Below are 14,289 nucleotides of genomic sequence, written 5' to 3' on the forward strand. Positions count from 1 at the left end.
GACACCCTAAAAAAAGCAGCACACTTTTAAAGTTGGCTTTATTTTCAAGGCGTAAACCTGGTGATCCTTTCATTAAATTAGTAACAAATATTACATAAAGATTTACAGATTAGCTGCAGATAAATAAATGTTAATAAGGTAGGCTACATGCATGTTAAGTAGACCTAAGTGTTATTGAACATAAGTGTTATTACTGAAAGGTATCAAAAGATACATTTTCAATACATTTTTAGTGACATCTAAAATATCAGAAGTTTGAACCTGATGTTAGTGTGAAATGTAATAAATCAGGATTTTATTGAACAATGAAACGACTTTATATAGACATAATATGATACATTTAAAACGTATTGTTTTTACATGAAAGTCAGATATCAACTTTGCACGACTAAATGCAAGCACAGTCCTTAATATGCAAATATTAAAAAGCAATATATGTGCACTTACGTTTTTCTGTTGCCATGATATGATTGTGTGCTGGCTGTGGTCCTGTCTCACATCAAATAAAGATGTCAGATACAGCAGCATCAGTCACGTCCTTTAACCAATCCGCCTGAGCAGCTGTCCAGCACAAATACAAGCTTATAGCACAGAAATAGACCGCTTCTCCTCCTTCATTTTCGTCCATTGTAACAGCTTTTTAGAACCATTATGTAAAAAGGCCCCCAAAAAGTGGTGGCAATATAAGGACTTTTAAAAATTTATCGGTCACACTTTATTTTAAGGTCCAGTTCTCGCTATTAACAAACTAAAAAAATAATAAATGAATATTTAGTAAGGTAGTTGTTGAGTTTAGGTGGGTAGGATTAGGTATGTACAGAGGCGCACTAGACATCTGGATGTTCTGGAGAAGTCCTGCTGGTTCATCATCAAAGAAAAAGTGTCAGATTAAGTGACGTTGACGACCGACAAAAGGGGGCGCTAATGCAATCCATTTTTGCTTACAAGAAACCGAAACTGACGCGAATGAGAGTGAGCTCGTGATGGCCGTAGACATGTAAATATGGCAAGCCGTTTTAGCCTAAAATATACTAAGCGTTACTCGTCGTAATTGCATTTTTACTAGTAACAATTCAATCAAAGAGCTCTTTAATTCAATTCTTACTAGTAAAAATAAATTTTAATCGGAATTGTTACAAGTAAAAACTGAATTAGAGAGCTCTGTAATTGGAATTATTACTAGTAAAAATTAATTTAGAGAGCTCTCTAATTTAGCGGTTTTCAAACTTTTTTGAGAGCGACCCTATTTTTTCCTTTTCAAATTGACGCAGCCCATACATATATATATATATATATAGGGTGCGATTTGTGAAAAAAGCAGAGGGGGGATGCTTTTGAAAACTTTTTTCTCTCTCCATAGGCTGAGGTTGACCAAACTGTTAGTGTAATCTGTTAACAACGCGCCTTCCAACAACTTAAGATCTTCAGCACTGCTCCTCTCCTACGTCATCCCGATCCTGACCATCCCTTCGTGGTTGAGGTTGATGTATCTACCATCGGCGTCGGAGCAGTGCTGTCGCAAGCGGCTGGTGACTCCACTCTCCTCCATCCCTGTGCCTACTTTTCCAAAAAGCTGTCCCCGGCGGAGCAGAATTATGACGTTGGCAACCGTGAGCTACTAGCCATCAAGCTCGCCTTGGAAGAGTGGCGTTATTGGCTGGAAGGGGCTAAACGCCCATTTCTGATCATCACCGACCACAAGAACCTTCAATACCTCCGAGAAGCTAAACATCCCACTCCGAGACAAGCCAGATGGGCTCTGTTCTTTACCTGGTTCCAGTTCAAGATTACCTACCGCCCCGGATCCAAGAACATACCGGTTGACGCACTATCCTGACAATTTTCCAGTGACTCTTCCACCGAACCAGAACACATCATTCCACCAAAGACTATAGAATACCAAAGACATGTCACTCGTGTAGTTTTGAATGGGGAAAAATGCAACGGTCATCATGGCCGCGAAGCTCCACCTTCTTAGTGAAAGAGCCAATCGTTGATTAGTAAAGTCAGCGCGTCACTGCAGCTACCTTGAGAAGTTCCGGTTGCTATAGAAACAGTCGGCGCTCTAAGACGTGCGTTCAGTACTGCGCATGCGCACTGGCTCATCTAGCCGGAAAAATAAGCGTTTTTTAACGCTATTAAAGCACAAGGCACTATATTTATGAGGCAGTTCTTGTTGGATTTCTTTGGAGATTTCAAATATGAAATTTAATCGTAAGTTTGGCAAACAGTTTTGGAGAATTTGATGTTTCCCCATTCAAAGAGATAGGAGCTGCACTTGCCCGAGAGGCGTTTCAAAGATGGCCGCCGAGTGACACGACTTGTCTTAAAAGGACTTTGATTCCACCCAAACTGATTGTTAGCCCCATCCAGTGGGACATCGACACCTGGATCCAAGAGGCCACTCTCCAAGAGCCTGCTCCGCCGGAGTGTCCTGAAGGAAAAATCTACGTCCCTAGCTCCCAACTTCAACGCCTTCTGGACACTGTCCATCAATCTCCGGGCTCTGGTAGCAGAAGGACCCTCTCGCTTCTCCAACCTCGTTACTGGTGGTCCAGTATGACCCGGGATGTCAACAGGTACGTCCAAAGCTGCTCAGTCTGTGCCACTACTAACACTCCTCGTCATCTGCCCACATGAAAACTGGTACCACTCCCCATCCCACAGCGACCCTGGTCCTATCTCGGGGTTGACTTCGTGACGGATCTTCCGAATTCAGAAGGCAACACCTGCGTGCTGGTAACTGTGGAGAGATTCTCCAAGGCCTGCAAGCTTATCCCTTTGCGAGGCCTCCCCTCGGCTATGGATACCGCCGAACTCCTCTTCCAGAACGTCTTCCGTCACTTTGGTCTCAACGAGGAAATAGTGTCGGACCGGGGGCCACAGTTCATTTCACATGTCTGGAAAGCATTTTTCAAATCACTCGGAATCTCTGTTAATCTCTCTTCAGGGTACCATCCGCAGACCAACAGCCAGACTGAGAGGAAGATCCAAGAGCTTGGACGCTACCTCCGGGCATACTGTTCTGAGGACCAACACAGCTGGAGCAGGTTCCTCCCTTGGGCTGAGTACGCACAGAACTCTCTGCGCCAGGACACTACCGGCTTAACACCTTTCCAGCGCGTACTCGGTTTTCAGCCTCCGCTGTTCCCCTGGATGGAGGAACCCACACACGTTCCAGCTGTCGACCACTGGTTTCGAGAGAGCAAGAGAGTGTGGGACTCAGCTCATCGTCACATCCAAAGAGCCATCAGACGACATAAGGATTTTGCAGATGCTCGTAGGAGAGCGACTCCATTATACCAACCTGGGGATAAGGTCTGGCTCCCCACGAAGGACATCCGGTTAAGATTACCTTGTCGTAAACTGAGTTCCCGCTACATTGGTCCATTCGAGATCCTGAGGCAGATCAACGAAGTGACATATCAGCTTCAGCTCCCACCCAGGTACAGAATTCATCCCACTTTTCACGTGTCCCTTCTAAAAACCATTTTTCCCCTCTGCCACAGAGTCCACCGGAGCTGAACCTGAACCTCCTCCTGAGATCCTGGATCAACCATCTGTCTACACTGTGCGTGAGATCCTGGATTCCCGACGTCGAGGTGGACACTTGGAATATCTGATCGACTGGGAGGGGTATGGACCAACAACCAACAATACTGCTGTTTGCTACTTGCCTGCTGTTCTAATAAACTTACCATTCTTATCTTACACTTTCCTCCGTCGCTGTATTCGTCTGTGTGTGACAGGCTGCGGTCGAAACCGCATACTCAATGAGTAGGTACTTAATTTCAATAAGTACCTACTTAACGAGCGCTAAAAGAGTACGTACTCTACAGCCAAATCTCATTGAGTGGATGTGATCTGCACGTCTTCCGCCATGTTGACGTTATTATCATGTGACCAACAACGTTAAAACAAGTGCAACAACTTAAAATAGCGTATAGCGACAGGTTTAATTCATCTTTCTATAACTATTTTGATAGTGATGAAATTTGTTCATTTTGTGGTCATGCTGAAGAAACAGCTGTTGTGATTGTAGTATAACAGATACGTTTTGGGTTCATTAAGGTTGTTTTTTTGTTTTTTAATTCTCAAAGAAATGTTACGAAAACCCAAACTCTTTATTTTTTGAATAAGTTATTTTGTTTTATATTCAATTGTTTATCCACACGCAAAACCAGCTTAAATTCTTGTTGAATTTAATACTTTTTCAACCCTGAGGCTTATCAGTAACAAATCCAATTTGATAAATGATCTGAATATTTTGATTATTCAGAGATATTTAATCATATTTCCCCGTGTATATAATTGCATACTATGATGTAAGCAAGCCTAATAGTTATGTTTTTAGTTTTTGTCATGATTGTTCATTGTTAAAGGTCAATACCACCTTTCCCTGAGCTTGTAATTGTAAGTTAGGTAGTATTACTAATAAAAGAAAATAAGCACAACAGGTGCTCAAACAACTCATAGCATCAGTAACACAACGACCCTAGTACATCTTCCTCTATGTTTGCAATATCTGCACAAAGGAGACGTGGATCAGCTGCTCGAAGATCTTGTATTTGGAGAAGACAGTTGATTTTACACTCTTAATATATATATATATATATATATATATATATAATATATATATATATTATATATATATATATATATATATATATATAATTTTATTTTATTTAATTTTATTTTTTTCTCAATAAATGTCTTTCTGACTATAGTTTTGGAAGAAGTGGAATAATGAGTAACACTGATAAAAAGCAGCACATTTTCAAAAACAATGTAGATTGTTACAGAAAGTTGCCTGGAGAAGAGTGGGAAAGTTAAATGCTTCCTCGTTTCCCCTTAGATACTATAAAGTTAATGTCTGGATGCTGTTTACAGAAAAAAGTAATTACATTTATTGATTTATCACACTTTGTAGTTAACAAATGGTAAGAAAATATATTCCATTTGTTGTTAGTAACAACATGAAGTGCATTAAACATATTACATCAAGGTTTCCCAAACAGGTCTTTGTGAAAGAACTGCAAGGGGTTTAAGAGTTTAATGAATAGCTAATAATTAATTAAATCAGAAAAAAAATCATACATTAAAATAATCATTTTAAAATCAATTAAAAATAAAGCTTACTAAAAATGAAATAATTTATTTGTTTACCTGCATGACATGTGACCATAACCAACATAGAGAACCAATGAACATGTAAATGTGATAATTAAATATCAAAATATTTATTTTAAAATCTAAGGGGTACTTCAAGTAAATATATTAGGTAAAAGAGGATCAGATGGCAAAGAAAGTTTGTGAATTTGTGCATTTTAATGTGTTTGAAAGACAAAAGCCTTCCAAAGACATAGAAATACATGCAAATAACCTACATAATAAAAATCTGTGTTTATCAGTGGTTGATGCAATTTAGAAAGGAAAATTCAAAAGATGAAAAAGAGAAAATAGGGTGAATCAATGAATGATTAATAATTTATTGTTATATCCAGATTACATGTAATCAGTTACTACTGATGGTATTTTAATGGATACTCTGTAATGAGTTTATTTCTAGTGCTGGGAGGATTGCTTTAAATTGTAGTCTGTTACTGATTGTATACAGATTACATGAAAATTGTAGTTAGTAATGTAATTTAGGTTAGCATTTTAGGTAATCCAGGCCTATTCTGACTCCTTTTTTAAGATTATTTTTAGATTACTTAACTTGTTTTAAACTTACCAATATATAACATTGATGTAAAAAAAGCAAAGAGACATTTTAGATCAGAGTTTTAAAGCTAAATGGTATGACACACAGGATTTTTAGAAAGGAGAAACAAGGAGAATATTAAAAGAGAAAATAAATAAATTAAAATGTGCTGCAGTTGTGTGAGTAATCATGTAATAATAAAAAAACGTAATCGTATTATGTATATATTTTTTTAAATGTAATCAATATTGACAAATACTTAATTTGTGGATCCAAATTACATGTTATTACCCAGCACTGTTTATCTCTGCAGTTTTAAATGACCAGAATTCTTTGTATTTGTCCAGTAGGTGTCAGTAGTAACACTAAAATAGACAACAAAGACTGGAATTAGAAATTAATACTTTTATTCACCAAGGATGTATTAAGTTAATAATTAAAAGTTTATTAAAAGTAAATAATAAATAATTTACATTGTTATAAAATATTTAAATTTTGAATAAACACTTTTTAAACTTGTTATTCATGAAAGAATCCTGAAAAAAAATCACAGGTTCCAAAAAAATATTTGGCAGCACAGCTGTTGATATTATCCAACATTGATCATTCTAATAATAAATCAGCATATTAGAATGATTTCTGAAGGATCATGTGACACTTAAGACTGGAGTAACAGCTGATAAAAATTCAGCTTTTCATCACAGGAATAAATTCTATTTTAAAGTATGTTCAAATAAAAAAAAAACATTATTTTATATTGTAAAAACATTTTGCAATATTTCTGTTTTTTTCCTGTATTTTTAATCAAATAAATGCAGCCTTGATGAGCAGAAGAGGCTTCTTTAAAGACTATTACAAGTCTTACTGACCCCAAACTTTTGAACGGTAGTGTAACTATCTTTAATGAATACAGACTTGTTTTTATTTTATAGTAAATAATTTCTACTGACTACCCTATTGCTAAAATAATAATAATAGAAAAAACACACACCCCTCATGTTTTATATAGCTAATGGCCTATATTGTTCACTTCTAAACACACTATAACGCTAAACAAACATTTTAGCATTTTTAAAACTGAACTCATTATATTCTCTCTATATTCTAATCCTACTTATAAAACATCATGATGTACTAAACCACCCCTCAATTCGACCATTTTATACAAAAGAACCCGTATGTGTGACCCACTAACACAATTCAGTCAGTACGTGGGTGACGAGCGTGTGGGCGGGGTCAACAAATCGTGATGTCACAGAGGTGGGCGGCGCCAGCCGTTTAGGCATAAATACGTGGGCGGAGTCAAGCGTGTTTAAAAACAGATAGAGAGTAACTGTTGTCGCCTTGTACGACTTTTAATTTCCTACATTCTCCAAAGGTGATTCTATCTCGACATTCCTTGCTCCAGTGTATGTATATAACTTGTTTTACACCTTTTAGTCTTGTACTGAGCTTCTGTTGTTTTTAAATGAAACATTTGTTGTAAACAGCCGCTCTTTTTTTCCAGACATGGGGAATGAGTTTTTTGCACATTTGTGAAGCAGACGCCAATGACAGAAGCCTTGTTTCTTTTTTCAAAGGTAATTTTTAATGCTCAAACTTTCCTTGTCTTTGTTTACAAGTTGATGCATATCGACCCGCCCATATTATCTCTTGAGCGCGTTTACTCTCTATTGATGTTTTCTGCTTCCTGATATGCTTGTCGATGCAGTTGAAATGTCATGCATTTGTTAATTTTAGTGAATACCAACACGAATTATTAAAATATAGACTGTGGTTGTAAGAACTGTGTTGCAGGCCTGAGGTCGGGACTGTTTAGCATTGCATTGCATTGCATTGCATGCACCCCAACATCAAAATCACAAACTAGAGGAAATGCATTAAAAGCATGGAGGTTCAAACCTCACAAGGATTGATCACTGCAAAAAAGAATGTTTCTTGCTTATAAAGCATGTGCTAAATCACTAACCTGCATTTCTTTGTCAGGCATTACTTCCAGTGGAAAAGGCTAGTTTCCCAAAAAGCCATGAAACCGCCTGGCGAAGAAGAGCATCAGCGACTGGGAACCGTGTTGCTCAACACCCTGGCAAGAGAAATGCGTCTTTGGAGGGCTCCAGTCCTTAAGAAGGGTTGCATTCAGGTAGGAACATATTTGTCATTTGCAGGCTTCTGAACTACCTTAAAGGAGTAGTCCACTTTTAGAACAAAAATTTACAATGTACTCACCCCCATGTCATCCAAGATGTTCATGTCTTTCTTTCTTCAGTTGTAAGGAAATTCTGTTTTTGAGTAAAACATTTTAGGATCTCTCTCCATATGGACTTCTATGGTGCCCCCGAGTTTGAACTTCCAAAATGCAGCTTCAAAGAGCTCTAAACGATCACAGCCGAGGAAGAAGGGTCTTATCTAGCAAAATGATTGGTTATTCTCTAAAAACATTTACAATTTTTATATACTTTTTAATCTCTACACAGAGTACACACAGAGCTAGACAAGACAAGCTTTTGGGGTTAAAAAGTATACAAATTGTAATTTTATTTTAGAAAATAACCGATCATTTTGCTAGATAAGACCCTTCTTTCCTCGGCTGTGATGGTTTAGAGACATTTAAACTGCATTTTGGAAGTTCAAACTCCTTAAAAGAAATTGTTTTTTGAGGAAAACGTTTCAGGATTTCTCTCCATATAATGGACTTCTATAGTGCCCCCAAGTTTGTACTTCCGAAATGCAGCTTCAAATGGCTCACAGCCAAGGAAAGAAGGGTCTTATCAAGCAAAATGATTGGTTATTTTCTAAAAAAAAAAAAATTACAATTTATATACTTTTTAACCTCAAATGCTGGTCTTGTCTAGCTCTTCGTGAACTGTGTATTCCGGTTCAAGGCGGTTAAAGTATGTCGAAAAACTCCCATCTCATTTTCTCCTCCAAATTCAAAATCATCCTACATCGGTGTCTTACCTTTTTTTGTAAAGGGTGTTTGGTCTTCTTTGCATGTTCACTTTGTAAACACTGGGTCGGTACTTCTGCTGCGATGTAGGACGAGTTTGAAGTTGGACGAGAAAATGAGATGGGAGTTTTTCGACATACTTTAACGGTCTTGAACCGGAATACACAGTTCACGAAGAGCTAGGCAAGATGAGCATTTGAGGTTAAAAAATATATAAATTGTAAATGTTTTTAGAAAATAACCAATCATTTCACTAGACAAGGCTCTTTTTCCTTGACTGGGATCATTTAGAGGCCTTTGAAGCTGCATTTAAACTGCATTTTGGAAGTTCAAACTCGGGGCACCATAGAAGTCCACTATATGGAGAGAAATCCTGAAATGTTTTCCTCAAAAAACATCATTTCTCTATGACTGAAGAAAGACATGAACATCTTGGATGACAAGGGGGTGAGTACATTATCTGTACATTTTTGTTCTGAAAGTGAACTACACCTTAAAAGAAATTGCTTTTTGATGAAAACATTTCAGGATTTTTCTCCATATAATGGACTTCTATAGTGCCCCCGAGTTTGAACTTCCAAAATGTAGCTTCAAATGGCTCTAAACGATCACAGCCGAGGAAAGAAAGGTCTTATCTAGCAAAAGATCGGTTATTTTCTAAAAAAAAAAAAAAAAAAAAACCTTTTAAAACCATTTATATGCTTTTTGTTTTTTAACCTCAAGTGCGCATCTTGTCTAGCTCTGTGTAGAGATTAAAAAGTATATCAATTGTAAATGGTTTCGCTAGATAAGATCCTCCTTCCTCGGCTTCCTCCTTCCTTTAAAGCTGCATTTTGGAAGTTCAAACTCGAGGCACCATAGTAGTCCCTGAGTTTGAATTACAACTGAAGAAAGAAAGACATGAACATCTTGGATGACAAGGGGGTGAGCACTTTATCTGTAAAGTTTTGTTCTGAAACTGAACTACTCCTTTAACCAGGAACACCAGAGAGTATGCTGTGTGTGGCCTGAGGTGGTCTTCTCAGTAAGAAACACAGGTGTCTGAAACAAATGTGAGCTCAACATTTGCCATGTTTCATGTGCTTGCAGGGTTCAGATATCAGCCCACCCCAGTATCATGAGGTGATCGTGTGGTTGCGAGAAATGAGCAGCGTATTCCAGTTTAACTCGGAGACGTTTGCTTTGGGAGTCTGTGTTCTTAACAGCCTGCTTGCAACAGTCAAAGTAAGTGAAACCATTACACGTGTCCTATCATTGGAAAAGCTGAAGGGTGTAGAATCTAAGTTCTCTTTCCTTGCAGGCTCAGCTGAAATACCTCAAATGCATGGCCATCACTTCTCTGATCCTTGCTGCGAAAATCAACGAGGAAGATGAGGCAAGATATACAGTTGAGATCAAGAGTTTACATACACCTTTTAGAGTCTGCAAAATGAGAGAGATACAAAATGCATGTTATTGTTTATTTAGTACTGGCTTGAATAACATATTTCACATAAAAGACATTTACATACAGTCCATATAGTAGAGGAAATAATAGTTGGGTTTATAAAAATGACTCAGTTCTTGATAATGTGTTGTTACCTGAATGATCCACAGGTATTTTTATTTGTTTAGTGATAGTTGTTCATGAGTCCCTTGTTTGTCCTGAACAGTTAAACTGCCTGCTGTTCTTCAGAAAAATCCTTCAGGTCTTATGAATTCTTTGGTTTTCCAGCATTTTTGTGTATTTGAACCCTTTCCAAAAACGACTGTATGATTTTGAGATCTTTTTACACTGAGGACAACTGAGGGACTCATGCAACTATTACAGGAGGTTCAAACACTCACTGATGCTCCAGAAGGGAAAAAAAAGTACTAAAAACGAGGGGGTGAAAACTTTTGAACAGAATGGGAATGTGCGAATTTTTCTTATTTTGCCTAAATAAAAAAATAAAATCATTTAGTTCTTCCCTTCATAAGCTACAGAAGATAGTTACATGTTTACAAAAGACAAAATAAGTTAAATTGACCCTAATCTTCAAATTTCCTTCAGGAGCATCAGTGAGTGTTTGAACCTTCTGTAATAGTTGCATATGAGTCCCTCAGTTGTCCTCAGTGTGAAAAATGCTGGAAAACCAAAGAATTTGTGGGACCTGATGGATTTTTCTGAAGAACAGCGGGCAGTTTAACTGTCCAGGACAAGCAAGGGACTCATGAACAACTATCACTAAACAAAAAAAACACAGCTGTGGATCATTCAGGTAACAACACAGTATTAAGAATCATGAACTGAGTCATTTTTATAAACCCAACTGTTATTTTCTCTTGTGGACTATATGTAAACATCTTTTATATATAAACAATAACTTGCATTTTGTATGATCTCTCTCATTTTGCAGATTCTGAAAGGGGGATGTAAGCTTTTTGACCTCAAACATAGCTATGTGTTTTTCTTGTAACAGCACAATAACAACAGAGACCGCTTGTAATCATTCCAGCATGTTTATTGTTCTGTTTTGTTGGTGAACAGGTGATTGCATCGGTTAAAGACTTGCTGGAGCAAAGCAGATGCAAGTTCTCAACAGCTGAGATTCTTCGCATGGAGCGAGTCATATTAAACAAGCTGCACTGGGACCTTTACATCGCCACACCCATGGATTTCATTCACATTGTGAGTAGCGACTGATGCGTCTTTAGAAATCATACAACCCTTTTAATGTGCCTGCTGCAAACTTTAGCAAAAACTGACTTTTGGTCCTTGACGTTGTGCATGTGAAAATCTGCAGCCGCATGGCGATCAACCGCTTGCGGCCTTCTTTTGGGGCGATACGAGTTGCGTGCGGTGCATATTCGGCCAAGGCACTAATCTGGCTTGTACTTTAGCAGTAAAGCAGATAGATAACCCTGCAAAACATCTCCAGTACAAATATACTCTCAGAAATAGGAACTATTGTCTTTGTCTTTCCTATGTGGTGGGTTTCAGTTAAAATGTCTAAAAATATGACTGATGTTCTTTGCACAAGTTAGTGTGGCAAAGACATGGTCGAGGGGTGCGTTTCCTAAAAGCATTGTTGGATAACTATGGTCTCAAGTTCTATTGAATTCTATTGGTAATGATGGAACTTGAGAGGATATTGCTTTTGGGAAAGCATCCCTGATTAATCAGACCAACAGTTGACAAACGGAGAGCAATTGCTGTTTTGGCACACCACGACAGTCATAAAATAGCCATTAGAAATGTAAAGTATGTGAAACGAGACCCTGTTAAAATACCTCTGATTTGAAATGAACTTAAGTTCCTGATGCTTAAAAAAAAAAACTAAAATAATATATGGGAGAAACTCATGAAACGTGGGCATTACTTCACCCAAAATCAAAATGATAAATATATTTTGGATAAAGAAAACAAAGCCTGGTTTAAGACAGTTAAGATGTTTCGTATGGAATGCAATGCAAAAAAGTATTTTTGTATGTCTTCTTTACCATAATGTTATGGTAGCCTGTTTCTGCCACTGAATTAAAAAAAGGTATTTGTGAGTTGTTGTGTTTTTTTTTTTTTTTTTTTAATCTCACAATTACCTCTGAGTTTGTATCTCAGAGTTCTGTAGGTTTTTTTCAGAATTGCATAATACAAACATGCAATTCAGAATTTTTTTTCCTTGCAAATATGTGGTTGTATCTTGCACTTCTAACTTTTTATCTTACAATTCTGGCTTTTTTTGCATGTTTACATCATGCAATTCTGACTTTTTTTCTCGCAATTGATGAAGTCATGATATAAACGTGTAATTCTGTTTTTTTTCTTACAATTGTGAGTTTATATCACAATTATGTTTGTTTTTTTCTCAGAATAGCATGAACTAAACTTGCAACTCTGCCTTTTTTTTCTTGCAAATGCAAGTTTGTTTCTCGCAATTCTGACTTTTTCTCAGAATTGTATGATATAAATTGCCAACTCTGACTTTTTTTCTTGCAAATGCAAATTTGTATTTCACAATTCTGACTTTTTTTTTTCCCTCAGAATTGCATGATATAAACGTGTAATTCTGACTGTTTTTTTTGCAATTGTGAGTTTATATCACAATTATGACTTTTTCTCAGAATTGCATGATATAAACTCGCAATCCTGACACTTTTTCTTGCAAATGCGAGTTTATATCTTGCAATTCTGACTCTTTTCTCGCAATTGTGAGTTTATATAACAATTATGACTTCTTTTTTTCTCAGAATTGCATGAAATAAACTCAGTTATGACTTTTTTTCTTGCAAATGCAAGTTTGTATTTTACAATGACTTTTTTGCCTCAGAAATGTATGATATAAACTCACAATCCTGACACTTTTTCTTGCAAATGCTGGGTTTATATTTTGCAATTATGACTTTTTTTTTTTTTTCTCGCAATTTTGAGTTTATATCACAGTTAGGGCTTTTTTTCTCCGAATTGCATGAACTAAACTCGCAATTCTCACTTTTTTTGCTCAAAATTGCATGATATAAACTCATTGCTGGTTTATATCATGCAATTATGACTTTTTTTCTCGCAATTGAGTTTATCACAGTTGTTTGTTTTTTTTCTTTCTCAGAATTGCATGAAAGAAACTTGCAGTCCTTTGTTTCTCTCAATTGCGAGTTATAAAGTCAGAATTGTGGGAAACTCGTAATTGTGACTTTTTTTCTTGCAATTACCTTTTTTTTATTCAGTGGCGGGAACAGGCTTCCATTTAATGTGGAAAAAAAGTTACTTCAATTAAGTACATTTCCCGAATAAATGTAGTTCTGAATAATAATAATAATAAATGCCACAATGTAAAAAGAATATTGATGGTCCGAAAAAAGCTTTGTTTTCTTTATGCATGCATATGCATTATTTATTTTGGGATATTTCTGTGAGATCTCCCCGTATAGGTCACATTATAGATATCTAGACGTCTATAACACGTAGGATAAATAAATAAATATAATTGCTTGTGAAATGAAAAAATATCTAAATAGCATAGAAAAATAAATTTCCTTAAAACCTCCCAAATAAATATCCACAATTTAGAATACCTTAAATATATTACCATACAAGGTCCATTGGAGAAGTAAACGCTCACATACAGCCATAGATACGAGGAAAGTCACTTCCACGGTAAACATTTAACAAAACAGTCCACAAGGCAATGTGTATTACTACCCTGAACTCATCAAACACTCACGTCATTCCTGTTCAATCAGCATGGCTTATTTCTTAGAAAACGTGCCTCAATGTGAAGAATTGGCCCTGTTTGTTTCTTAATGTACATTCCTGGTTTCATAAGTGCACGTTATTGTATGCATCAATGATGATCAGTGTAATATCGGTTGATGCTAACCAGGAGCCAATTTGCAAACTCATATTTCGCTCTGACCCAAAGTCGAATCATTTTGGTGAGTTTTGCATGCCTTTCATGTTAACAAAATGGCTTGCACTGATGAGAAACAAAACACATCTGGATTGGGAATCAGAGCGAGAGACTGTTATATTTCAAAAACATGGAGACTATCGAACACAGCACATTTTTACAGCCCGCTCACGAAGGGCTAACACAGAAACCATTGCTCGAGAACAAATACAGACCCTCGTCTCTGTAAGTGATTAGGTTTTTTTGGTGGCGTTGTCTCCGTTGGTTAAGCGGTT

General features: G+C 36.8%; 1 protein-coding gene across 1 annotated transcript in view; it reads left to right on the forward strand.

The window, feature by feature from the left end:
• The first annotated feature begins 7,215 nt into the window (after positions 1-7,215).
• Positions 7,216-14,289, forward strand: part of ccni2 (cyclin I family, member 2) — a 9,553-nt gene continuing 2,479 nt past the window's right edge. The window contains exons 1-5 of the mRNA XM_073823949.1: positions 7,216-7,284; positions 7,691-7,844; positions 9,741-9,875; positions 9,952-10,026; positions 11,161-11,313. Of these exons, the coding sequence (XP_073680050.1) occupies positions 7,731-7,844; positions 9,741-9,875; positions 9,952-10,026; positions 11,161-11,313 (477 nt within the window). The 5' untranslated portion in view covers positions 7,216-7,284; positions 7,691-7,730. The remainder of the gene's footprint in view (positions 7,285-7,690; positions 7,845-9,740; positions 9,876-9,951; positions 10,027-11,160; positions 11,314-14,289) is intronic.

This window comes from Garra rufa, chromosome 19 (assembly GCF_049309525.1).
Source record: "Garra rufa chromosome 19, GarRuf1.0, whole genome shotgun sequence".
Lineage (NCBI taxonomy): Eukaryota > Metazoa > Chordata > Actinopteri > Cypriniformes > Cyprinidae > Garra > Garra rufa.